This window comes from Corapipo altera, unplaced genomic scaffold, assembly GCF_003945725.1.
Source record: "Corapipo altera isolate COAL_440 unplaced genomic scaffold, ASM394572v1 44, whole genome shotgun sequence".
Lineage (NCBI taxonomy): Eukaryota > Metazoa > Chordata > Aves > Passeriformes > Pipridae > Corapipo > Corapipo altera.
This window is the reverse complement of record NW_020884880.1, coordinates 15687167-15714958: the sequence shown is the minus strand read 5'-3', so window position 1 is coordinate 15714958 and position 27792 is coordinate 15687167. Positions and strand designations below refer to the sequence as shown.

Sequence of the window (27792 nt, the reverse complement as noted above, 5' to 3'; positions counted from 1 at the left end):
TTATCAATAATGTTATTTAGTAATTGGTACAATTTAATGAAGCTTGTTTAGATACTCCATCACAGGAGATACTGAATCGAGAGTTGATGTTGCTGTATTCTCAAAATAAGTTTGGGTTCAACCACATGTATTTAAATTAAACAAAAATTATGTTATGGAAGGCCTGTGGTCAGTGTTGTGCTAGAAGTGAGGCTCCATAATGCTGTTCATTCATAAAATATGACTTTATTGTTAGTTGTTCAGTCAGTTCTCTTGCCAGTGCAGCTTTATCTCCTCCTGTTGTTGTTGGTACTTTAGAAATATGCTGATTACAGAGGAGAAAGGTTAAATCAATCATATCACAGTTGTTTTTGTTTAATAATCTCCATTCTTTAGTGCTGCTTTAGAAATATTTTTTTGCTTGTAAAATATTATAGCAAATGGCCTTGTAGAATGAGAGGGAAACCAACAAATCTCATATCTGTCTGCTTTTGTGTTTTCCATTTTTTTGTGGTTTTTTTTTATCTTCCCTAATATGGACATAGCAATACTTTAACATACTGAAGTTTGTTTTACTGGAGTAACAACAGATTTTTCTTTTTCTTTTCATCTTTAACAGTTCTTTTCCATATACTTTTCCCTCGATACCAGTTTGGTCTCAGAGTAATAATTTCTCCATTTTGCTTTATTTAGTTGAAGTTAATCAGTTACATAAATGTTTTTGTAAAGCAAATATGTGACTTCAAAAAAGTAAAAGTGTCCCTGTGTTCACCAGTGATGTAGAATGCCAGCCTACTTCCAGAGAAACATGTTTGAAAGTGTGCAAGTCTTCTGAGCTGTGAGTTTGCTGAATGTAAGAGCTGTCCATTAAATCAGGTAATCCTGCCCTGATGTACTGCCTACTTGTCATAACCCTCTGACTGGCTTTGTTCTGTTCAACTGGACTGCAGAATTTGGTGAGCAAAACCTCAGAATCCTGATAAACAGATGTTTTTTACTATATACGTTATGAGCATATGTTCAGGCACCAGCCAGCATCCAGCCAACCTGACGGCTGCTTGCTCACTCACTCACTTCCCTGCAGTAGGACAGAGGACAGAAGGGGAGGAACAAAAGCAAGACAACTTGTGGGTCAAGATAATGATAGTTTAATAGATGAAGGAAAGAGGGAGGGAAAAGGCAATTCAAAGGAAATCACTGACTACCTCCCATAAACAGACCAAGGTCCAACCTGTCTCGAAGCAGCAGCCAACTTGGAAGACTTCTTCTGCCTCTAATTTCTATTGCTGAGCATGATGCTGGAATATGGGGGAATGGAATATCCCTTTCATTAATTTGGGTCGGCTGTCCTGGCTGTATTTCACTCCCAAGTTTCTTGCCCCTCTCCAGCATACCTTCTGGGGGAAAAAGAGAAAGTCCTGACACTGTGCAAGCACTGCTCAGCAGTAGCTGAAGTATTGGTGTGCTATCCACACGAGTTTAGTCACAAATCCAAAGCACCATTCACTGCTATGAAGAAAATTAACTCCATTCCAGCCAGACACAGTACATACATGAACAGTTTCAGATGAAAAAAATTAAAATATTAAAAATTAAAATATCAAGTCATTAATAGAATAACTTGAACTAAATTCAATTCAGAGATTAAATGCTCATGTCATACATGACATCTAATGTTTCACGTAATCTTCTCAAATGAAGAACTGCTGATGGAAGGTGTGATCCAACTCCATTTCTGTTTCCAGCTGCAAACTTAAACCTCTAGAGTAAGTTGTGATATTGTATAGCTGCAGAGTGAGTTGGATCAACCAATGATGTTATGCAAAAATTATTCACCAAAGGACATAATTTTGTAGTCTGAACACAGCAGATTGAACTATCTCTGCTGTGGCTGCAGGCTCTCTAGATCTGGTGCACGTGAGAGTAAAGGAGTACGAGTTCAGAGAAGACAATGGGCCAAGAACCTCCTGTTTGGCAGTAAGCTTTAGTTAGGTGCAACATGAAACCACACATTTAGTTTACACAACAAGAATGAGAGAAAATACAGAACATAATGCCCATAATGTTCAGGAAATGAGAACCAAAATATTCCATATATAGGGATCATATTCTATGCTTCTAATATAAATAGATAAATGCTTTCTAGAATTGGAATAATCTTTCAGATTGTCAGATGTACCTGAAGTTCAAGGCTGAGTCAAATTTTTGATGCAGGAATTCTGTTAATGTAATATAATTGCACAAACAAAAAGGAAGCAAAAGGGATAACATATTACTTTCGCAGGAGAGATTAGAGAATTTTTCAAAATGCTTTGAGCAGACTTCAGAAGTGCTGCAGTTGGCCATTTTGCTGAAACTGCTAGCATGAATGGAAATCTCATATGCTTTTTGTCTGTTAACTATGTAGGCAGTCTGTGTTTTGGATTATGGGATGGATGCACTCTGAAATTGGGATCACACAACAGCAGAGCTACGATACTGGTGTGCTGTTAGGAAGCCTGTGTTACCTGCAGGAGGTTCCTACTGGCTAACTCCCTGACCACAACAGTCATGACACAGTGTGTCTCTCTTGCTTTGTGAAGCTCCCAAATTGTTCACAGCAGGTTGATGCTGACAGAGAGGGTCAGCAAAGAGCAAAGATGAATTGTGAATGTGTGAAATAGAGGCAAGAGAGCGTGTGGCAGTAATCAAATGACCGAGTTCCCACTAGTGTATTTTGGGCTTGACAGGTCTCTGTGAATGCTAGTGGTGAAGATGACCTTCTTCTGCAGTAGCCTGGAAAACCAGATGTTTAAGGAAAATGCTGAAAGCACACAGACAGCCCTACCAGTGATCATGTGTTCGTATTTTATTTCATCGTGGGTCATATGGCAAATACCAAAAGTGAAACTGTGCTGAATGATATTAACACATTTGTGTAAGTGGGTCATGATTTCACCAGATGGATTTCCACCCATTTTAGCATTACTCTGCAGAGTTCTTTGCTCAGCCTTTTTGTGTTTCAGTCCAGTGCTAGATGTGTAATTATAATGGAATTTGACTTTAGACGACGTGCAGAATCTCTTTAGTGTGTTTGAACTTCCCAATTTTTTTTTCATGTGTCCATCTGCTATAATATCCTTTTTTTGTCTTCTGTCTCTGCTTGTGTACATTTTTTCTGTACCTACATTGGTTTCATCATATCATACCTTATGAAATGTGTGCAGCACATAGAAAGGAGTAGTTTACTATCTGTAAATGAGTTGAATAAAAACCATGAAAGTAACCAGGCAATAACAACAGCGAAATGCATCAGCATAGCTGATGTCCTTTAGGTGTTTCACAAAATTTGCACCGTTTTACATGGAGTTCTCTGACCTTCAGAGACCTTAAGGAATTTACAAAGTTAGTGCTTTGACTGCCGTCTGTGCCAGCACCATAGTCAGAGTGAGAACTGTGTTGCAGAACATGGGGTGTTTGTGCTTCATAAAGAAAGCAAAATACAGGGTTTTAGGCAGTTTCCATTCCTCAGTTTTAGCCTAAACAAGACAGAAGAAGGTACTAGACTGTGGGAATTGGATGTCAGCAAAAGTGATATGTCAAGTACTGTTGAGGAAAAAATTGCTGCTGTAGAATGGAAAATTTTATTCAACTTTTTCCAAACAGATTTCTCTAGAGATCCTACTTTTTTAACATAGGAGATGACAAATTCATGCTGAATTAAAAAGAGTTTTGATCTTTTTTTTTTCCCTAAAATTGAGTTCAACTGTTTTTTGTAAATTCATGAGCTCATCTTTAAAAATTACTGATCCTTTCCACACTATGCATATTCTTCCTGTGGATTAAATAACTTTCAGTATAAGAAGGAATGAATATGACACTGATTCCTAAAATGAGAAGAATTATAGGAAAGAATGTATATTGTTAGTAGGTTTCAAATTGATTTAAAGGGATCTTTATTTCTGCTGAAGAGAAGACAACCACAGAGAGGTAAAAAGAGAAGGATGAGGACTTCTGCTCTACTTGTTTTGGCAATAGGCATTCTTTTTACATGGCTGGGTCCTCTTTTTCTTCCTTTGACACAGCCTGCTCCATCAGGTCTGAGTGGACTCTTTCAATTAGGAAGTGTGGCCACCTACCGGGGAAAAAACAATGTAAAAATAAATCAGCAAGGTACAGAATGTACAAAAAATGGTAATATCTTGAGCACAGATAGAGAGCCATCTAGAAATACAACAAACACAAGGATAAAAATTGTAGTGCTCTATTATTACTGTCTAATTTGTGCATTACTTGCTCTTCCTCTGTATAAATAGTTTTCTCTTCTTCTGACAGCTTTATCCTTACCCAGGTACTTCTCTCAATAAGATCAAATTCCTCCCAGATTTCTAATACCTGCAGTTTTGTTCAAATCACTATTTAGCCTTTACTAGATAAAAAATTGCACTTTACAGATGAATAGATCACAAAGCAAGGCATAACCAATCATTTTATTTATTAAACTAACAACTATTTTGCAGGAGCACTCTAAACTTTAAGTAACAACAAATGTGATTGCAATAGGAAATGAACCAAACACATTAAGAATTTAAAAGAGCTTCTTTAGTTCCCAAGTGATCACAGATGTTCTGTATTAGGAGCATGGTACAGCCATATCTACAGCAGAAAAACACATCTGCTTTTGAAAAAGGGCACTAACATGGCCACAGCTAGATCACAGCTGATGCTAACATGATGCTTCTTACCGGAGAAGACTAAGCTAGGTTCACACGTGCTGGAAGTTAGCTGATCATAGCACTGATGTGTACTGTCAATGATTTCGACAGCCGGAGCAGGTTGTCAGGCACCCCTAGTGCCTGGGGAGCTGGTCATCAGGGAGCAATTGCTTCCTGAGTCTATCGTCCATTTATAGGTAAGGGTCCTGAGAATTCAGTTTTAATTTAGCGTCCTTCATTTAAAATCCTTATCAAACAAATGTTAGAGCAGAGACTAAAATGGTAACAGCTGGTAATGTTTGTTGATTAATTACGATTATGGTCTGTATGTTTATCTAAAATTGGTTTTGTCATCGTAGGACTATAGAGAATGGAGCAGGATGTGATTAAATTTTGATGTTTTGCTGGGAGGAAGGGGAGAATTTGCTAAATGTCATCTGAGAATAAAAGTCTTTGTGAGAGCCGAAGGTCTGTTAAACAGCAGTGAGGCTTGTTCAGTCTTACCCATGCTGCTTTTCTGAAATAACCGGCATCTGCTTCTGAAAGGCAAATACAGTGGTTTAGATATACGAGGTGTTAACTCATTTAAGACAAACACTAAGAGCACTCATATGGGTAATGCTGTCACCCACCTCTGTGCTGTGTGGTGGATGGGAGTTGCAGTTTCCTCTAGAGGAACAGTCTCAGCATAAAACATTTGTGAAAGGGGCTGTAGTTTTTATTACAGTAATAAAGATTTAAAGTTTGATCAGACTTTTGACCATGTAAGACCTCATTTCAACCCTAAGAAGACTCAACCTACCTGTCTGAAACCCGGTAGATTTTCAAGGACTGGTCTAAGAAATGTGCTACCTCTGTGGTTGCGCCTTAATTTTTTTTTTTTTTTTTTAATGACAGTTACAAGATAGCCCGAGTGCAATTGATTTCCTGACTTTCTCCCAGGGGTGGGAGATGCGAGGAGATGGTGTGGGTTCCGAGGGCGATGGCGGAGCGCTGTGAGGGAGGCGGACGGTGGGCGCTGAGTGCGAGGGCGATGGCGGGGCGCTGTGGGGGGAAGGACGGTGGGTGCTGGGTGCGATGGCGGGGCGCTGTGGGGGGAAGGACGGTGGGCGCTGGGTGCGAGGGCGATGGCGGGGCGCTGTGAGGGGAAGGCCGGTGGGTGCTGGGTGCGAGGGCGATGGCGGGGCGCTGTGAGGGGAAGGACGGTGGGCGCTGGGTGCGAGGGCGATGGCGGGGCGCTGTGAGGGGCGGCCGCGCCGACCGCCTCGCACGAGCGCTCCCGTCGCTGCCTCCGCCGCCGCCGCCGTTGCCGAGCGGGCGGGGGGAGCGGCCGCCATGGAGGGGCAGCCGCCGCCCTGCCCCGAAGGGACGAAGCCCGAGGGGACGGACCCTGACGGGACTCCCGAGCAGCCGGACGTGAGTGCCTATGCCGAAGGGGTCCCACCGCTGCCGCGGAGCCGCCCGCCCCTCTGCCGGGTCTCGCCCAGAAGGGGCTGGAAGAAGGGCAGCGTCTGGAACGGGCAGTCGCATCTCCGTGCGAGTCCTCTCCCTCCCCCCAAAAGTGCGCGCGGCATACACTAGTTGTGTGCATTATTACAGTGAGCTTGGTTATGCCTTTTTTTTTTTTATTGCATTGTTTAGGCTGGGAAGTTGCGTCCTGCTTATGGCACGGTTGCGAGCTGCCTCACCGAGGTGTTACCCAGGGTGAGTTGGTTTTGCACACGCTCCTTGTGAAACTTTTGTAATGATTTCCCATTAGCAAATGTGCTCTGAGACAAGCCCTGGAAAAAAAAAATCAGTGAAGCCTTGTTGATTTTTTTCTACATCTCTTCTCTTTAGAAAGTACTATTTTTTGTTTTCAGTGTTAGTTTTTGTCACATGGGATCATAAAGAGTAGCTGACAGGATTGAAAACATTTCTGACAGATCTTTTTCACTTCATCTGTTTTATAAAAGTCACCATGTATGCTTAGTTAGGACTGAATAGAATTATTTAGACAGCTTTTTCCTATGGTAACACAATTGTAGTAATTATTATTGGAATTAATATGTCTTCTGATGGAGGTACTTCTTCTTTACAAGGATGCCCCTCAGAATTGTGATTCCCACTGGCCCTTCCCCATGCCCCTGAAGAGGCAGAGGGTATTGAGACACAAACGGATCCCATAAATACAGTTCTCCCTTTAAATTATAATTTAAAAAAACCTCAGACTCTGGTTTAAATGATTTCCAAAATTGTTTCATTCATGGTGGAGTTGTTGTGAATTTGGTTCAAGGTTTCTGAAATTGATGAGTGTAACATCTATTTTTCATAAAGAATATGTGAAGTAGCAGTTACCCAAATCAAAGATGAGAAGAGTTGAAACTTAGCAACGCTGGTTTGATAAAATTTAGGCTGGGTTATGTTGACCTTAAACTCACAATATCAGCATCTGCAGGAGCATATGCATGTGTTATAGCCCTAAAGCATCCTCATATTTTGTTCTTACCTGTGTGAAATCAGACTGAAATGTCTGCAGTACATTTTCTTTTCATTAATGTTTTGTGAATACCTGGTGTAAAATTGTTTTTGCTTTGCCTTATATGTAGCCCATTACTCCAACTACTGTGCGAAAGTTTCGAAATACAACAGATCCAGCTCCTGGTGCTAAAGTAATATTCTACGGCGCAGCAGATGATCCCGACATTGCAACTCACTTGACACATGGCATAAAGTCACGTTCCTCATTCAGTGTAAGAATGTGACTCTTTTACTTTTGTTTAAGAATGAACCCCTTAAGAGTGTTCTTAATAACAGCAGCTTATTTTTTCATAACCAGGGATAAAGGTACATAGCTGAGTGCTTTATAGTGCAGTATGTCACAGCTGTTGTGAATTACCTGAATTCTGAGGTCAAATCAGGATTTATTTAGCATGATTGAGATTGGAAAACACTTGAAGTTCAGTGACTTTTATCAGTGACTTAATTTTTGTAGTGACTACTGAATTATTAATTTCATTTTAAGATTTAAGTTAATGAACAGTCTTGTATCCATAAATTTTGCTGCTTTCTTCTTATGGATTACAGAGATAAAAGCATTTGAGTTCTTATCAAGAAAACTGCTGAGAACATGCTTATAGTTTGGTGTAATTATTATGTATTTTTTCTTACCTTTGGGTTGAAGCTGATTTTGTTAGCTAAAAAGTGGTGGTTTGAGCATGTCAGACTATTTTGTGTGTATTCTTCAGAAATTATTTTCGTAATCTGTAATCAAACAACTGAAGAGATTTTGATGATTTTATCACATAGTTAGTGTTCACATGTCTAAAAATAACAGTTGTGTTAGTAAAAATGCACTTTTATGAAGGAAGTAGGGCCTGACATTAGAGAATGTTGAGTAGGACATTTATTAGACATATCCAAAATGAAAGACAACGAGGTTTTGCTGTCCCCCTCACAAGTTTTGTGATGAACGGATTGATTTGTTTAGCCTGAACTGTCTTTGAAGACTTTGCATTATTAATCAAATATTAACTGAAGGAAGAGTTGTAACCCTAGTGAGTTTGCAAAGTGTAGGTTTGGATCAATTGTATTTGCTACTACTTTTTTTCAGTATTTCTTTATGTAAAATTCAATGAGAGTCTAATCATAAACCTTCTCTAGAGTCCTCATTACTGTGATGGGCGGCCTGAAAAAGCAAATCACTTAAGTTTTGGTCATACTATAATTTGACTCTAGTTTCTAATATGTGCTAAAAAAACAGAGGTTGCAGTCAGAAAATGTATAAATTAACAAGTGGAAAACTAGCATTAAAAAAAAAAGTTCTGTGTTGTAATAAATATTTTATTTAGCTGGAGATTTAGCATAGCAGTGATTATTAGTGACCTTCTCTCAAGCTACAGTTTCAGTTTGCAACTCGTTGGATAAAATTATATCAGTGTAACCATATAAGATCTCATTAGAACACTTCTGAGCAAGCATTTGTTCTTGTGAATGTGCGTAGGTACTCATATTGATGGGTGAATGATGTTATTTTGCTGGTTTTCCTGCCTCTTGTGTTGTTTGTGATGTCTTTAGGTAGCTTCGTTGATAAGTCCAATTCCTAAAACTGTTTATCAAGAAAAGGTACAAGACATGAAAGAAGCAATCTACTATAGCAGTCGTGAAGAACGTTTGGGTAGAACACATGATCAGTCTTCTATGTTACCTGAGGGCTTGGATATAATTAATACTACATTTGGAAAAAAAACCATCAAAGGTAGGAAAATTTACCATTAAAATATATTTCTTGTAAATACAAGATAATCTGCAATTTAGTATCTAGCACATGCTCTATACTTCCAACAATTCCATTTTAACAGAAAAATTGTTATAACAGTTATTGAAAGGCCTAAAACTATATTTTTCAGTTATAGTGAAGAAACAAGCACCCAAGAACATACGGTAACTGGTGGGACCTTTAGCTATGTTCCTGATCCGTGTGTATAGATTTCCCTGGAGAACTATTTAGGTAGCTGTCAACTTACTTTCCTTTTCCCAACAATTTTAATAGGTCTAATAAAAGAAACTTCCTTGACCTGTCCATCTTTTCTCCATAGACTGGAGGAAATCACATATGTGTTGCCCATGAAGCTCTCTTGCAAAAGTTCATTTTGATTTCTGTGATTTTTTTTTTTTCCCTAGTCCCATGTCATGTTAGATTAACTACAGACTGACTATAGATTGCCTAGAAATGTGGTAAGAACTATCATTCTTCCACAGTATTAGCAACTTCTTTAACAAGATACTGTTTAAAATTGGGAGCCAACCAAATAATACACCAACCCCCTTATCTCCCCCAACCATACATTCATTTCCAGATATACCAGCTGGAGTGCTTGTAAATCCACCAAAAACCTTTGAGGAAGTGGATAAAGAAGCCAGAGAAGGACATGATTTGTATGTTGTGTCACATGAGGCTTATGACGTGGGTAAGTTCAGAGGCTAATAAGAAACCCCATAAAAAATTCCTCTACATGTGTTCAACACATACTGTATGCTATTTTTTGAGATGTAAACTATTAATTTTACCACTGTATTAATACAATATAAGTTGTTTTTAAAAGTAATTATATGAAAAAATATGCATCCAAGAGAGCATGATCTGTTTCTAGAACAGTATTTCACTTCATGGTGGGCGTTTTAAAGGGTGTAAGAGCTTAATGAAGGATTTAGAAGCCTGATTTCTTTTGGGTGCTCTTTGAAAAGAAGAATATTTCCAACTAACTAGAAGCTCATAGATGCCCTGGTTGCCTACTGAGTTTGACACTGTCTATGCCACTGAAGGCAGTCTTGTCCTTAAAGCCACAGACTGTGAGCCCAACACATTCCAGTACTTTCAGCTTTACTTGGTCTCTTTTGTCAGGATCCAAATAGAATTTCAGAGCAGCCAGGCTTTCTAATGAGGAGCTCACCATCAAGCTAATTCCAAAAATTGCAGGCTGCTGGGTGGCTCTCTGGAATGCAGCCTACAGGATCCTGCCTGTGAGTCCATCTCACAGCCTCTGTCTCTGCCCTTCCAGTGGGCTGTGCCTCCACTACTTCAGCCTCTAGGGCCTGTACCTGTGTGAGGCGATCTGTTCAGGGGTGGTTACTCTTTATTTCACAGGTCTGCACAGGAAGAGAGAGACAAATAGGACTCTAAAACACAGTACATGTATTACTTCTGCAACCACTTCTATTCCAGTTCCATCATTTCCACTTAGGCCAAAAGACTTAAATTGCTGGTCTGTAAGATTACTATTATAATAAAGTTGCTGCTTGTGCTAGTAGCCAGAGTTTTGTAGGTGCAGGCCAAACATGTAAGAAACTGCAATACAGATCTTTCAGTTGTAATAATGTAAATTTTATGTGGAGACAGTTATGTAGAGGTGAAATTATAGTACCGTTGTCTTACTGAGAAATTCTTCTGCAAGTAGTATTGGTACAAATTGGCCAAACTTGTAATTTTATTTCCCTTCTCCCCTGCCTTTCTCAGGTGTTTTGGTTGAATTATTCATTATCTGTCTCTGTCTCCTTTGTAACTACCATCCACAAGATCATGGAGAGACCAAGACAGAAACAGAAAGACAGAAAAAAAAGAAAAGTCAACTATGTGCCCCAACAATAACATAAAAATTCTATGCTACCATACAGCCAGATTAAGCCCTTATTAGAAAGTATTCAGTGAATTATATTTTTGAAAGTTCTAACCACCATTCTTTTCAAAAAGTGATTGAAAAGACCTTGAAGAAACAGAATGACAGTTTTTTCTGTGACAAAAAGATGTAGCAAGGGTATATCTGAAAGTGCAGCACCTCAAAACCACTTTTTGCCTTTCTACATTTTTAAAAAACAAACAGTAAATCAAATAGAACACATCTCTGCTTAGGTACAGACATTATAAAGTGATTTGTTTGCATGACCCTCCCCACTTGGGCTACCTGGTTTCATTTATTCTGTTGGGGTTGTCTTTGATCAGACATAAAAGAATATCCAACTATTCTACCACTGAAGTAATTTCTGCTTTTTATTTTGCCTTTTATCTTCACTTTTGACAATGAGATTATTCCTAACTACACAATAAACACAAATTATCTTTAATTGAACATGTTTGTTATTTATTTGATTTTGTTTCTTCATTGTTTTGTCTGAAGAGTGAAGGTACTTGGTGTATTTTTCATCCTGAGGTGTTTTATATAGGTTGATATGCTTACTACTTCTGCAGGGGAAACAGTCAATAGGAAGTATAACTCACACTTCAACAAGTCTTTTGTATATGGAATGGAAACCCCTCGCTTTGAAGATGGGCGAAATACAGCCAAGACCTTAAAGTGGGCCTTTGATCTGGAATCGTAAGTTGCAATGAGTTAACTGGCAGTGTGAATTTTTAAGAAGAGCGAGTCTTCATTTTTGAAAAAATTGTACATCTCACAATCCCATACTTAGCTGTATTGAACTCTATGGAAAACGCAAGGTGTGATTTCAGAACTGTTGATCCAAATCACTTCTGCCACAGTATAACACCACTTGGCACGTCTCAAGCATTATGTAAAGTCCTTTGATTTTAAATAGGAAAATTTTTCAATTACTGAGTTTGTGTTTGTCTTACAGAGGAGTTGCTGTTCCCTTTAAACATATAATATTTTAAAATATTATTGAAAAATTCTTGAATATTTTTAAACAAATACGTGTAGCAGTTATTTTCATAATTTGTAGGAAGAGAGCAGCTAACCTTGTATTGAAACGAAGTGATGATTTCAAGGAAAAATTTCAGCCTCAGATTGGAAAAGCCCTTGATCCGTAAGTAAGCAAAGATACCTTCCAAGAACAAATTTATACTAAAAAAATTACAAGCACTGTAAGACATTCCCCCCTGTCCCATCTTTTGCAGTTAGAAAGGTTTGAAAGAACTGAAATTTCTCACCTAATGTTCTGGGGTTTGACCATTTTGCTTACTCTGACACTATTTCTGGTAATCTTTGATACATCACCTATAATCTCACTGTATTACTGCCTTGGAAAAGGACGTGGAACTAAATGTTGTTATTCAGCAGCACATATCAATCTCCGTTGAATCATTAGAATGCTTCATAAACCACAGGCAATCTGGAACAGCTTTGTAATTTTACAGAGGAATGTTTATGGAGTGCCATAGAAGTCCTAAGGCAGAGTGTGGTCAGGATGCAGGCATGCTACAAACCTAGGGCTCCTGAGTGTATACAAGGCTGTATGCTCTAGATTTCTACGAAATTGTGTCTGAACACAGTCGTCGACTTCGGTAGCAAATTTTAATTTTAAAGTCAAGATCCCAGGCTTAAGTTAGTCTGGAGAACTGTGCTCATAAGCACATGTAAGGAATGAACACAAATATGAGTTAGTTTCTCGTCTCCCTTCACTGTGTCCCAGCTTACTGTGAGACAGACCTGAAGCTTGAGCAGCATGAGGCAGTATGATCAATCAGGGATGGGTTGCAGTGCAAGCTCAAACCCAGCACTGGTATTACAAGACAGATACAAGCTAACCTAATCTTATTTGGTGCACTTTACACCATCCCCATCCTATGTGTGCTATGAAAATGATAAAAGAAAAATACACATAATAGTTTTTAGATTACAGTGCTTCCATCTCTGTGTGGGTTTTTTGTTTGTTTGTTTTGTGCTTTAGAACAGTGCACTGATTATCATTTCAATTTTGATGGAGATTTTTGATTAATGTATCAGTTTTAATTATTTAATTATTAAACATAAAATTAACATCACATCGTTATCAAATTAAAAATTAAACAAACATTTCTTTAATGTCACCAACAACATCTTCAATTTCTGGTAAGTAATAGTGGACCAAGTTTTCCAGATGTATATTGAGTTGATTGCTGGTTTTGGGAGGCATAAAATTGCATGTGGAAAAGCAGAGATGTGATTCAATTTTTCCACTTTAACCAAAAGTAGATTATTCAGAGACATTTCAGTTGGCGATCTTATCCTAAACATTCCTATTATTTGGCTATGATATAACGACTTTTCTTGCACGTTTCTATCAGTGTCTTAGGAAAAAAAAAACCAGAATATTTTTCCCTTTAATGAGCATAAATGTCCAAAAGATTGATGTTTACTCTTGACTGTGTTATATTACAAACAGCAAATGTTCTAATTAGCTTTATAAAGGGATGCTTTTCTGGAATGGTAACTTTGAAACAAAGTACTGATAAAAAAATTTCAGATGCATCACATGTATTTTTGTGGGTTATCCTTAATTATATAACAAATTATAACTTTTTTAATAGTAGCAGAGGTTTTATTTTGGCTATTAACTGTGTGACAATTAACAAAGAAATGTCCTTATTGACAGCATGGCAGAAACTATGAATGTTCCCCCAGGTCATACATTTGGATTGGTAGTCCCTCCAGATGAATATGGTAAGTTTAAAGGCAGAATAAAATCTTATCTTGCTGATGAGATATACTGAAGTAATTGCTGTTGGTTGTGTAGTATATAGTTTTCCTATCTATCTTAGAGGCAAGGTACAAAAATTTATGGATAGTAAATTTTTGGAGGGAAAATTTGAGAATTGAAGCTGCTAGTGGAGAAAAAATAAATGTCGCAAATAAAGAAACTTTAGGTTTTGAATTACCATGTTGAGGGTTTTTTTACTCTTTTAAAACCTTTGTATCTGAAGGTAACAAAATGGGAAACAGCAGAAAACTGTGACAAATTAAGATGACTACTTAAATCAATGATGCATCTTTCTTCTCAATGATTTTTTCAGCACTTCTTGAAAAAGACTTAAAATAACAAGCAATAAATAAGAATAATAAGTTTTTGAAGGTTGCAGGGAGATGGAAAGCAGAGTAAAAATAAAAAACTATGAATTTTCATTATGGCAAAATTTTGAAAGCTTGTCAACTCCAATAGTCAGTGTTGGGATTGATGTTGTTTTAACATTGTGTTTAATAACTAGGGAATACAGTCAATAATTAGGAATCAAAAAATGTAAGTGACTCAAAGTTATTAAATTAGTCATGACCAGAGAAAGCTTGTTCAAAGAGTGCATAAGCTTTTATACATTTATTATTATGTAGTGTAATAAAGTTAAATATTTTAAATGTGTAGGTATAATTGTCCTATAAGAGCAGAAGGAACTGAACAAAAGAATTCTCTATTAACAAATAGAAAATGATGTACATACATTACTGTTAGAAGGGGATTATATGAGCTACTCATGTTTGTTACTGGACTCTGAATGAACTTCATGCACTCTAGAGAGTTACTTCAGTGTCTTGGGGATTTGGATTAAGGTTGTAACTCAGTGTGCCAAAGTGTTTAAAAATAATAATAAAGTTAGGAAACATAGAAAATGGGAACAGTAACATAAAATTAGCACATTTTCTTTCTAGAAACCAGTGATATATAATTATCTGAAATTTTACATTGGGTCTCGTAAGTATCTGGAACATGACAGACTGGAAGTGGTAGATGAATAATATGAATTTATTTCTCAATTATCTGGACATTGAGTAACTCCTACTGCTGTCAGAGGCTTTTGGAAGCAGTGGACAGATTCATGAAGCTACGTTATGATGTTTCAAAATGTTTGATATTAACTGTGTGAGTAGAGAAATCATTATACGGACCATTGATCTTGTAATGAAATGGCTGTATCACATGTTCAGCAGTGCTGAAAATCAGGCTCTTGAAACTTAAATTCTTCTTTTCCTTAAAAATGCAAGCTTTTTTGATTTTTTTATGTCTGTTTTCTGTATATGCACAACTGATTGAGGAACTGTTCATTTTTACAGGACTTTATGATCTTCTTCATGACCGTGTTCCATGTGAGTTCCTCCGTGGTAAGAACAGAGAAAAAGCTATCTTGATTGCAGTTCGGCAGAGTTTGAAGAAAGCTAACTATGAGAATTTTGATGTGTTGCTAAAAGCATTCAGACATTATGATAAGGTTAGTGCTCTGAAAAAGTATAAATGTAATGTGTGACATTAGTGCTCCTGTGCTGTGCAGGTACAACCATGAAGAAGCATAAGCATAGCGAGGTAAATATAGGTGAAGAATATAAAGACAAGGTAACTTCATAGTGATTGTGTGTTTAATCTACTGTGATATGCTGTTGAATTAAACACAACAGTATTTGGAGCATTTCAAAATAGCGTTTGAAAAATCCACGTTAGAGTGAGCAAGGAACGTGTGAGCGGGAGTAATCTTAGCAATTTTTGCACTTCAAAATTTGGCATTTCTCCTTGAAGGGAAAGGAGTTTGAAGAGATTATGTTCATATTTTCTTCCAAGCTGTACTTTTTGACTGAGTTGCCAGGCATCAGAATTTCAGATCTTTTGTTTTCTCTCTAGAAAAAAAAATATGATTGACATTTCATATGTAACATTAATTGTAATGTATACAAAGTGATTGGAATGATTGATGTCTTACTTTCAAAGGCATCTTGGCTTTTCCCCAACGTTTATGATTAGACTGTTACCTTGTCACAATACCCTGTTACACTTTTACTCTCAAATCACTATATTATTTAAGTTGAAAATTACTTTTTGACACTTGTATATTCAGATTTCTAATTTCTAAATTACTCAGGGTTTATTTCTCTACTCAGCAACATTACTGTTCTTGAAATGGTGTGCCTGGTGCTATTTGTGTGTAGATATCTCTGTGAACACATGTATGTGTTTCTTTTGGCAGAGTCATTTTATAATGGCAGTTATAGAATCATAGAATTTAACAACTGTTTTATTTTATTTATAATAGAATGGTGATGGAATGATAGACAAGGACAACCTAAGAAAGTCCTGTTTTCAACTTAATCTGAATCTAGATGATGAGCTCCTGGATTCCTTATTTGACTGCTGTGATTTGGATAAAGATGGTCTGATTAATTATCTGGAGTTTACAAACTTTCTGAACTGGAAAGACAAAACAGCTATTAAAGAGTTTGAAGAAAAAATAATTGCTAAAGGTAGATGCCTTAATACTTGGAACTTGTGGGGATGATCTTGTTCTTGGAACAGCTGTTGAAGGGACATTGTGTTGTAAGCTAAGTGCTCCTTTATAAGGGTAGGATTTAGAGAGTGCATTTACCTTGCTCACTATCAGCAGAGCCTCAGGTACAGATGCATTTCAGAACCCTGAAGTTCTTTGTTGCATGTTGAGATTGTCACTGGGAAGTTTCCTTAATACTATCGATTAGGAGAAAGTAAAACATCTCTTTGAATCATTAGCAGAAATGCAGATTAATTATGTTACCTACTTTATAGTTCTTCAAGCAATGTTTTTTACCTCTTAGCCTACAATGTGTTGATAGTATATCCTGGTCGTACCATAACTTCTGTTTATAGGGAAAAAATTAGGTGCCTGTCTTGTTCCTGAAGACACACAGAGAAAAGATGAGCCACAGCCAAAGCAGGAAGATCTCATGTTAAAAGAACTGGAAAGCTCAGAAAAGACACCAAAAACGCCTGCAAAACCAACAGACCGTGTATTTGCAAGTTATCAAACAACGTCTTCTCAGTATAATGCTGTAGTAGGTGGTCTCCCACTGTCCTGTAAGTACACTGGACTGTGCTTCTCACTTCTGGGCATTCCTTAAGACAAAATCAGGAGCAGAGTTTAAAACTATTGCTCTAGGTTCTACTAAAGTACAGTAGTGAATTAATTTATCTAAACTAAGTTTGTTTAAGGTTGTGGCTTGGAAGTTGGAATGGTTAATCCATTCAAAACATGAAAGTTAATCTAGATGTCTTTGAGAAATTATGCTAGTAATTCTAGGAGAACCATATCTTCTTGGAAACACCTCAGATACTTTCAGCAGGAAATACTGGATAAGTAGCAGAATATTACTTCAAGATTCCCTGTTTTCATACTCCATGATGTAGCTGAAGCCAAGATTTTTAAAAATGCGAAAAAAGATACAAGGAAGAAAATTACATGACTTGTTATTGATGCTGTGTGAGATGAAGCATCACATTTCTTCTTATTTCACACAAAATGTTTTATCCTCCCTGGGACTATCCTTATGTACAGGCTTTTCCATGATGCCTGTTGTTTGATTTCCGCAGGTTATCCAATGTGTGGTATTCCAACTATCCGTTCAGATATTCCTGCTCCTCGAATTCGTCGCCTCAGTGACACAACTAATTATGGTGACCAGGGCAGTAGTTTTGCATTATTGTTCCCTTCTGTCTTCGGTCAAAATGGAGTGCACGAAAGAGAGCTTTTAAAAAAGAGACCAAAGGCAGAGGTATAGTGAATTTCTTCAGCATATTCTTCCAAGATAATTGTTCCTCTAGCCTTGTGGGAGTGGAAAGGCATGTTATCAAATACGCAGATTGTAAAATTCATTGTTTTGAGATTACCATCTTTCTTTACATCCATTTAACGATCTGAAATATATGTAGTCTTCACGTTATAAATTATTCATAAAGGTGGTAGATATTAATTTTATTGAGATCCAGAATATTCAATTTCTGAGCAAGGTCTCAAGCAACCTGGTTTAATGGCAAAGTTTGCCCTGCTTTAATTATGTTGTTGTATGGGTGGTCTCCAGAGATCTCTTCCAACCAAAGTTATTCTATATTCCATGAGATGTCTTAAAAGTCCAAGAAGAAAATTTTTACAGGTGCATAAAACTAATTTCTATCACGGAGAGGTGTTCAGTGTAAAATTTTACCCAAAGTGTCTCCCCTTGAACAAACTTGGCAGGTTTTTCTAATGGCAGGTTTGGGAAACTACTTGTATATATCTCTTAGGTGCTCTGCTGAGTTCTGCAAAGGACTTGTACAGTGATAGAGGATACTGGGAGTCACGCAGCGATGCTGTGCTGTCTCATATTTCTGAAGAGGAAGATAGGACATGAGACTGTAGGGAATTTTCTTTCTGATATCTCTGCAGGCTGCTACCTCTCTGTTTTCTCACAGACCAGAATTTCTCTCACGTAAATACTAAAACAAATTTGCTGCTGCTTCTTCAATATTGTTTACTCTTTTGCTTTTACATTTGTATGCAATTTATAGTGAAAAAATATAAAGAGATAACTTCATTAGCTGAAGTACAATTTATGAGACAATTGCAGTGAAATGTGAAATTCCAATCTAAATGAGAAAAGAAACCTTGGCAACCTGTCCCTCTCTACTACTCATTATATTAAATATTCAGTCACGCTTGGAAGCAGATCTGGGATTTGAATATATATTTTACAGAACAGAATGTTGCTAGTTAGTGGCTGGATGTGAAAGGTGTGATATCACGTTCTATACATATCCATAAAATACCTTGTCAGAATGTTGTGTACATGAACCATTTTATAATCTAGCTCTGTAAGAGGAAATGCATTCATGCAGCATATAGCTAACAGTAAATAGAATTCATGCTTGATTGAGAAGCCAACTACATCTTTCAAGGACCAGATAGAGCTCTTCTTTGAAGCTATAACACGTCCTGAGATATCATACTCCATTGTAGACTGTACTGACTATACAGAATTCAGTGCAGAACTACCTCTGAGTCTGTTAACTCACCCTATGTTCATGAAATGGACTGTTTTGGCATTTTATCATGACTATTTTTTAATTAACGTTTTCAAAATATCATAGTTAATGTAGTTATTTTATGATCATATGATATTATTATTAGATGAAAGCCCAGAGTAATGTAATACTACCGGTTTTTGTATAGACCTGTAGAAATGAACGTGAGTTCTGGCTATAAACCAGTTTCCTGAGGTGACTCATCATGTTACAAAAGAACAAAATAGTTCTTGGGCTTGCTGTTTTTTTCACTGGAATCCAGCCTGTTGATGACAACAGAAGTTATGTAATTGAGTAATAGTGTGTAATTTATATTCAACATGATCATGTTGACAATAGGTGAGGGTCATTTTAACCCTCTCTGCACACATGACAGTCCATGGTTTGGTCAGTGATAATATAGCAGTTGGTGAGTCAGGACAGAGCTGTTTGTTAATATGGTGAAGCCAAGTTATGGGAGCATGTAGTCCTTTATTGTCCCTGCAGTGTTCCTGTGATGGAATATTGCTTTTAGTTTAACTTTTAAATGTCACTAGCTCATTGAAGACGTTCGATCAAATCTGATTTGTTTTACTCATGGGTAGTATTATTGATTTAACTGAAACGGCACCTCTGCTTAAAGAAACAAAATTCAGTTCCTGTTTTCCTCCTGCAATTTTGGCTGACATAAACTCATAGATTTGCTGGCTAAGATGAAGCTGAAGATTTGCTGTACTGGGGATCAGGCCTGTATTTATACAAAAGACAGCTTTACAGAAAGATGATCGACAAGGTTGATTTGACTTCGCTAAAGATCTTACTTTATCAAAGCATCCATAGAAATAACACATGCATACACGCATTTATGATACAGTTGAAGCCAAACGTTTGCTAATATTAACAGAAGCACAAGACATGTCAATATTCTTCTAAAGTAACCTTCCTCTAATGAGTCAACAGGTCAGTCTAATGAGGCATGCAGCAGGAGGCATTCAAGTGAGAAAATATAGAAAACCTCCTGTTTTGATGAATTTACACTGTGGTGTAAAATTAAAGCAAGGCCCAAAGTTGATGTGAACCATTTTATTTTAATCACTTCACCTGCTTATCTATTCCAGTTGATGATCTTGTGTATAGTATTCTTGCTGTGAAATGCAGATGATGTATAATCTGATTTGTGTTGATAACTGCAAACAGCAAAAACAGTGGATAAACAGAACTTGACTTAGGGCTTTTAAAAAACATTTATTTTTATCTGACTCTTCTGTGTTTGATTTTTTTCAATGTTGAAATAGTGTACCAACATTATTTTATTAATTACAGACAATTTTGTGTAGTTTTCATCACAATAAGATTTGGATTTACTTAAATAGGAACTTCTTTGGTTAAGGATGCAGAATGTGATCTGTAGTTTTTATTTAAGAGTGGGAAAATATTCTTTGGCAAATAGGGATTACTAATATATGTAAAAGCCAGACTCAATATAGTTTAACAAAATGCTGACCAGAATTATGTTAATTGTGTATTTTGTATTATTTTTGTAGATTGCACAAATTCTCCACAACATTGGCATGGACGTTTCAGGTGAAAGGTTAGAAGAAATATGGAAGCAAGTGTGTACAAAACATGAGATAAGAGAACTTTGTGATTGTGAAGAAAATATGTGGAATATACTGCACATAATAACATGAATCACATGCAAAAACCCATTGCTGATTCCAGTCTCTGGGCATTGCATTTATTTAAATTGACATAATTCTGATGCTGAATACAATAAATACTTTCAATAATGTGTGTTTATTGGATTGGAATTCTCTGTGTATTGTCTTTCTGAATAGTGGGTTCACCATGTATATATGGAGCATCATGTTCATAGGAACTGATATACATAGTAATAAAAGAGGATACAGCATGTTTGTAAATTGAATATTTATGTTATATTCCAATTTGCATTTTTTTAATTTATTTTTTCTCTTATGAACAAGACAGTTTTGAAAGTACTAAAGATAAATGTTTCAGATATTCAAGACCTCTTAAAGATTACTATCACAGAATGACATTTTGCCTTCTAATATTTCATAATTCTTGTCAACAGAGATCTGGTTGTGGCAAAATATTTGACATGTTTAAAAATTCATGTGAGAAAGTGCTTTACAGTAAAATAGTAAGGAAACTACATAGCCACGGTGCGGGATCTAAAGTGTTGTCATCAAAGAGACTCCATAAAACCCAATGGGTTAAGAAGTGCAAAAATAAATGCCCAGTTGTGTGGCAGAGGGCTCATATCCTCTATGCAAGCTTATGGGTATTAGTAGTAATCAGCTTTCACAAACAAGAAAAAAGAATGGATATTTAGAGGTGTTTGTGCTAAAATCTGCAACTGTGAATTGGAATGTTCACTCTTCACCTACAGTACTGAACTTGGTATAAAACAAATGGAAATTGTTCATTATTAACAGAGAAATGTTATTTCTAGGCTTTCAAAGTAATATAAAAGAAAGATCCTTGCCCAGTGTAATCTTATCACATAGGATTTCAGGAAGAATATAACTTTGTCACCTATTGATGCTTTAAATACCTTAGTAAGATTTGGAGAACGTTGCCAGCCAAGTTACTGAGTTCTACAGTGAAAGTAAAGGTTCTGATACCTTAAATACTAGAAATGCACATGTACTGCCAGCTTCAAATTTCATTGTGACCTTTCCCTCACATGATTGTTAAGCTTCCTTTTTTGGCAGTGTTCTAGGAGCTTGTCATTTACTAGCTTGTTAGGTGAAATCTGCAATCTGCAAGCTAGACCCTTTTCTACTTTATTATTGTGGCATTAATAGTAGCTGTCTTCCATCAAATAGATAGAATTTGCTTTCCGGTATCACCAGGGAGCAGGTGGTAGAAATGCTGCTTGATGAAGGCAGTCTCTTTCCTTCTGTGAATGAATGTTTTTCTGTGCTGCTGTAGCCTTACCTTCCCATCCTTCTGGAACTCTCTGCGTGCAGTTGGAAGCATGCAGGAAGCAGACTGTGACTGTCCCAAGTGGACAAATGACAGAAAGATAAATGTATGGCTAATTTCAATTGAATTTATTGTGTCAGGATTTTACTACCTCCAGTGAAATTCTTTAAAACTTCTCTTCTGCTCATATAATATGGGAGGGAAGAATTCTTTGCCTTTGTTGCAGCAGACTTCCAAAAGCATTAGACAGAATTACTTTTAAAAAAATATATGTATTTTTCTCCTTCAGTGGAAAATTTTATACGAAAGAATTAAGCTCACTTCAGGGAAAAAATAAATTAAAAAAAAAATTGCCAGATTTGTGTGTGTTTGTGTGTATGTATATATATGTATATATATGAGACCTGTTGTGTTTGTTCAGCAGCTTGAAATTCTGTGTAACCTGTCTTTTGAATCTAGTGTAGATACCTACTTGCATTCCTCTACTTTCAGTAGAATCTTTTTCTGTGTCAATTAAATGCTATCGACGTTGTTCTTGGGCAGTCTTCTAAATAATAAATAAATAAAGAAGACTGATAAATCAAGGTTTAGTTTTTTGCCAGTGTATTTCTAACCACAGACTAAAGATTTCCTTTCAAGTTTGGGTTTGAAATTAACTAACTTTCAGCTTTAAAGGACTAATTACAGAGCCATAAATTCTGCTTGTTAGGTGCTTTTTTTTTTATCACAGTATTCATAGGAGGCCCCTGAAAGACTTAATCACTGTGACGCAGACAGTTACTTCTCTGGAGTTTCCCAATCCTTTTGTTTTCTTTAGTTAAATGCTTTGTGTACACAGAGCCTTGGTGCAGACTTTTGTGATTTTTATGGTTCCTTCAAGATATTTCAATTGACAGAAAATAAAAGGTTTGCTTTCTTCTATATTGCAGCATGATTCTAGGTATGGAGTTGATTATGACAGAATAGCACACTACCTTGCATTAACCTCTGGGCTGTATCCAAGGAAAAGTTTTCCGGGAAGAACTGGGAAAACAACCTTCGCTATGACTCAAAAGCCATGTGTTCTAAGAGCAAATGTACACATTTAGTGCTTGAGACAATTTTTTCTGTTAACAGTTATATTAAAAATCACAGTGATTATAAATGTGTTGACTAAAACATTGTGGACAAAACTAGTACACAGCAAATTATAACAAAGGTAAATGTTAAAAATCAGTGAGTTCTGGACATTTTGGGTCAAATTTTCTTTATAGAGTTTTTATAAAAATAGACACTGAATAAAAGATACAGCACATTCAGATACTTGTGCACTATTTCTCCCTAATCTCTGTTTCACTGCGATGATTACTCCAAAGAATAACGTATTTAATAATGATGCATTTTTATGTGGTTCTATCAAATGAACAAAGTTCATTTTAGAGCAGACATATTGTTTCCAGGGACAGAGCAGGGAGATCTTCCTGTCTACAGAGGTAGAGGCCAGTGTTTGTGCCTCCCCAAAAGCCATGATGAGGAAACTGACTTTAAATACCTGAAAACACCTGTAAAAGATAAGGTTGAGGATTTGAATGTGCAAAATTATGTTTTATTCATTCTGTATTTCTGGCTCTTAATCTTTAGAATTTGAATATTAGCACATATTGTCATATATTAGAATGTGAATATGAGCCTACAGCTAATATGACTTGTTTGGCAGTAACTTGGGCTAAGTAAAGCTCATGTTGGACTCAATTATTCTGTTATTATTACTGTTCTCTGATGGAAAAATTCATCTGTGCGATGATTTGTGTTTGAGATGCTGGAAGATTCAGCCTACTGTCTTCCATAGAAGTGTATGTACAAATAAACGTAGACCTCACCTTGATATTATTCCTAGATTACTTTAATATATTTGTCTTAAAAAGATTCAGCTTTTTTTTTTTTTTCCTGAATATCAAGAATTACTGGTTTTCAATGATCTACCTTATCAAGTAAATTTCCCAGTCCTGGAACTCATTCGTAGAAGTGAATGGCCAGTTTTGGTTGGTTGCTTGGTTTAGTTTTTAAATAACTGTATATAATCATTTGGATGCTAAATAGAATGCTAATAACCTTTTATGCTGAGAAGAGTATGTCAAATAGATGTTTAAGCAAAAAAGGATGTACTGTGGAAAAGTTTCCAGGAAGATGACCTAAGTCTTTGTTTTACCAACAGGTATGAGCTGGTATGCTGTTTTTGGAATGACTTATACAGCCTAAGTAGTTGATGTTTGCCATTAGGATGTATTTCATTGGACATTGGTTATTTACATTTGACAGTCTATCACGGGGCACCATCTGCCTGCGTGGCTTCAACCTCTGTGGCTTCACTCTGTGTCCAGAGTGCTTTTCTAGCAGATGGGTACAGGTTTAGGCATGCCAGAGAAACACTAAGTGCTGAATGGTTAAGTGTTCCAATTGGATCTATATTTCTTTACTACTCTTTAATACTATATTAATTTTGAAGATGACAGCATAGATTATGCAAACCTGTAGGAAAGATTTTGACATCTTTGACCAGGATTAATCTGCAAGGGGAAAGGTAGTTAAAACAGTTGTCACTGTGCTCTGATTTGCCAAGACAGGCGCTTGCTGATTTCTGCCAGATGTGTGCAGCCTCTCTTAGGCCTGGAGTAGGTAGAGAACATGTGCATCCTGGGTCCACGTTCCTTCTTCCAAGTGTGGAAATTTATATTTCTGGGGACACAGGTATGTGCAGCTGTGTTCTGAGATTATACGCTAGGAGATGACATGTTAAATTCTGTAATACCTAAGGAGTAAATATTTGATGTATTCTGTATATTTCAAAGCTCACTCATTCCAGTGCCTACATGTAAATGAAAATGGCAAAATCAAGACCTAATCTGAAAAAAAAAAGAGGGCTAGAGTACCACAGAGAAGTTTTATTCATGTGGCTTTTGTGAAGTCTCTCTTCCTCTAGTAATAGGGATCATATGGTCTGCATCTTAAAAGAAATAATAATCCTGTGTGTGGTGTATATTCACTAGATAAGGTCCTACCACACAATCAGCTCAAAAGCAGACAGAGTATCTTAAGAACACATGCTTCTAGAAATAGCTTTCCTGTAAGCCTTGAAATTTTTTGCAGATTTTAGAAACTGTCAAGTATTTATTTGAATCTGGGGTGGAACGAAGGCCTGAAATAAAAGCAGAAGCATTTTCAATTGGTACCAGTTAATCATGGGGTGATTTTTTTTCCCCCAGTAGTTTTCAACAGATTATAAAGACAGAATACAAAATCCTCTATGACTGCTTTACTAAAAGTGTGTTCCCCAAGGAAGTGACAAGGCTGAATGCATAAAAAAAATTTAGCGCTTTTGCTTGTGAGAAATGAATATACCATAAGAATGTAAAGAGTATCTCTACAGGGCAGCCCAAAGGTTCCACTTGAACTTCAAGTGGTTGAAAAGAAGGAAGGACTTTTTTGAAAAGCATGTATTTTTCTTACATTCAGTGATCTTAAACACATTTCTCTCCATGAACTTCCCCAGTGCGCCCTTAAAACTTTATGATACTCTAGCCTCTGCAACATCGTTTGGCAAGGAGTTCAATAGCTTTAGCGATACACTGAACAGAAAAATAGCTTAGCTATTGCCTGCACAGGAATTATTCCAAAGTGTTCTTTTGGCATGTTACTTTTCCCTGAGGTTTTTCTGATCCTGCAGCACATTTTCTGAGATACAGTGAACGTGGATTTAAAAGTGGCAGACAGGAGCTTTCTCTGCACTATCAGTTTATTTCCCTCAATAGGGAAATTATTAGAAAGGACTGCTGTATTTCAAATGTAGAGTCAGGGGTAGTTTCAAAAGTGTTCAAAGCTATACAATTATATTATATCGAGTCAGAAAGGCACTGCTGAGTGCAGCAACCATGGAGTACATAGTTCTATGCTTAATGCAAACCTAGTCCCCCATGACCTGCTTTGCTTTTATAAACACACTGAGTCAAGTGGATTTGATTCCAGTTTACATGTTCCTGTGAGAACAGAATTTGGTTGTTTGGTTCAGTTTATACAGCTGGACAGTCTACATATTTTCTTTCATAAAATGCTTTGGAGGTGTTGGATGGATGATGAAGCCTAAGATTAAAGTGGTTTTGCTTTAATAGACACTCTGTTTTGATGCCACTATGGTGGATGTAGCAAGGTAAATTGTTAAGTTGATAGTGAGAGATATTTATTACACTGAGATGTAATCCTTTCTTTGTATAAATCCAACAAAGGGCTCTAGCTACCCCTTACATCTATAATAGGCCAAGATTAGTGCACAAACTCATGCTAACCCTGTGAAAATAAAGATCAGATTCAGTCTGTTAGCTTTCTTAAATGCCACGTCTCTTGACCTAGGGCCAAAGCTAATGTTATCTGCAAGTGTTGTTTCTGTTGTTTGGTTACAGCAGGAATGTAGATTAATGCTACCTCTGTATTTATTGGTCTTCTTATTTTAGTGGATTTATATAGGTAACAAAACCTCACTTGTACAATGATTCACTCAAAGTGTAGTCCTGCTGAAAGCCAGATGTCAGTGGATTCCAGACTTCTGATCTCTCAGTAAGAATCTATTTGAAGTCCTTATTTGTACTATCTTTACAACGGAAAGCAGTACCAAAAAATCTGAGGAAAAAAAACCAAGCTAGTGATCAATTACCTAATTTGAACTGGGTTAAATTACAGTTAAAATAGTAACATGATGCGTGGGGTTGTAGAGCTGGTTTTGGTTTTCTTTTTTTTTTTTTTTTTCTTCCAAGTTCGCTTTTGTCCTTATTCTACAGACAGGGAAACAAAGACTCATATTACCATTTTATTTTGGACAAGTGTTAAATGCATTTGTAGCTGTGCAGCCATCTACTGAAAACAATAGGCAACTGCTCTCTGTGTACATGCAGACACATAATTGTCTGTCTTGGATCTGGTTTTCTCTTCTAATCCGATCACACGGGTGGTTACGTAAGCCAGTTAACCCTTGTTAAACCACCAGTAAACCCTTATTAAATCATCATCAATATTTAATACGTCCTTCCTTAAGAGAGTACACAGTTCACCTCTCAGGTTCGTTTGATGTGAGACCTAATGTAGTAACAGAGGGATAAGATTGAGACCAGAAGCTTAGATATCCTGACAAGTATTTATCATTTGAATAATAGCTGTCATTTCTTAAAAATTGTTTGGTTGGGTTGGTTTTGTTGTTGTTGTTTTGCTATTTTTTATTGCTGGAAACAATAACGGTAGCCTGAGCAGTAGCCTGTCACAGAAAATGCTAGTACTTTGTTACTGACTAATTTTTTGCATCATTTCCCACCATTTATTGTGTTTGTCAGCTTTTCTGTTCAGACAATTCACTTAGGGCCAGTAAGATTGACATAGTAGGAACACACAGCCTAATAGTGTTTGCAGGTGGTCAGAGATGTGCTAACAATGTTCCAGTGTCATGATTATTTGTCTTACTATTTGAGAACAAAAAGAACTGAGAGATTATTGAACAAAATTCTGCATAACAAACATTTGTTCATAAAAGTAGCCATGGTTCAGATGAGTGATGATTGTTTCCCTTTCCACTGTGTCTTCACTGAAGAATTAGGGAAACAGAGTGCTATCCTGAAAAGAGCTTTGCATGAGTTGAAGCTTTTTGATACTGGGGCTTGAAAGATGTCAAATGTTATGTCAAGTTCTACCTCTGGTTAACAAGTAACAGAATTGGTGGGGAAAAGGACTCTTTTTGGAATAAAAGAAAAAGAAACTAATGTTTTGCATGCTATTACACAGTTTCTGTGGCTTATTTCCTTTTAAGTGCAAAAACAAAACAAACAAACAAAAAAGGACCTAGGGATACAGTGTCTTGTTTTTTGTTTATTCTACTGAAGAAAGTAGAACAAACACAATAAGACAAAAAATAGGAGAAAGTGAGGAAGTTAGAAATGAGTAATATAGGAAAAGACACAATTTTTCTTTTCGAAGAGAAGAAAAACTTGCATCTAAAGGACTTTGTTTTTCTTTTATAAGAACAAAAGTCCGAAGAGACTTTTCAGTCAACTCCATCCATTTCTGCCAAAGAGGCTACCTGAAAGAAAGCTGGGATTCCCTAAAGAGAAATGACTAAGAGTGCATTGACCCTTTC

General features: G+C 36.7%; 2 protein-coding genes across 3 annotated transcripts; one reads left to right on the top strand and one right to left on the bottom strand.

The window, feature by feature from the left end:
* Positions 1 to 3890: 3890 nt before the first annotated feature.
* Positions 3891 to 6010, bottom strand: LOC113945392 (vegetative cell wall protein gp1-like). The gene is made up of 5 exons (XM_027639476.1): positions 5984 to 6010; positions 5476 to 5937; positions 5306 to 5382; positions 5178 to 5212; positions 3891 to 4093 (listed from the first exon to the last, which is right to left on the bottom strand). The coding sequence occupies exons 1-5, from the start codon at positions 6008 to 6010 to the stop codon at positions 4077 to 4079; spliced, it is 618 nt and encodes a 205-aa protein (XP_027495277.1). The 3' UTR covers positions 3891 to 4076.
* Positions 5984 to 20482, top strand: EFHB (EF-hand domain family member B). Of its 2 annotated transcripts, none has more exons than XM_027639315.1 (13): positions 5984 to 6089; positions 6315 to 6377; positions 7262 to 7405; positions 8730 to 8910; positions 9512 to 9622; positions 11398 to 11524; positions 11889 to 11972; positions 13521 to 13588; positions 14969 to 15123; positions 15937 to 16144; positions 16536 to 16730; positions 17244 to 17425; positions 20234 to 20482. In XM_027639315.1, the coding sequence occupies exons 1-13, from the start codon at positions 6009 to 6011 to the stop codon at positions 20378 to 20380; spliced, it is 1746 nt and encodes a 581-aa protein (XP_027495116.1). In that variant the 5' UTR covers positions 5984 to 6008; the 3' UTR covers positions 20381 to 20482. The 2 variants fall into 2 exon arrangements, with proteins under 2 accessions (XP_027495116.1, XP_027495115.1); XM_027639314.1 differs by having other exon boundaries at positions 16524 to 16730.
* Positions 20483 to 27792: the final 7310 nt, after the last annotated feature.

Coding starts and splice junctions, on each gene's coding strand:
- EFHB (XM_027639314.1), top strand. CDS start 6,009: ATGGAGGGGCAGCCGCCGCCCTGCCCCGAAGGGACGAAGCCCGAGGGG. Junction 13,589..14,968: donor AGTCCCTCCAGATGAATATG/GTAAGTTTAAAG, acceptor TCATTTTTACAG/GACTTTATGATCTTCTTCAT. Junction 16,145..16,523: donor AGAAAAAATAATTGCTAAAG/GTAGATGCCTTA, acceptor TTCTGTTTATAG/GGAAAAAATTAGGTGCCTGT.
- LOC113945392 (XM_027639476.1), bottom strand. CDS start 6,010: ATGGCGGCCGCTCCCCCCGCCCGCTCG. Junction 5,938..5,983: donor CCGCTCCCCCCGCCCGCTCG/GCAACGGCGGCG, acceptor CGCTCGTGCGAG/GCGGTCGGCGCGGCCGCCCC. Junction 5,213..5,305: donor ATCCACCACACAGCACAGAG/GTGGGTGACAGC, acceptor TTTGCCTTTCAG/AAGCAGATGCCGGTTATTTC.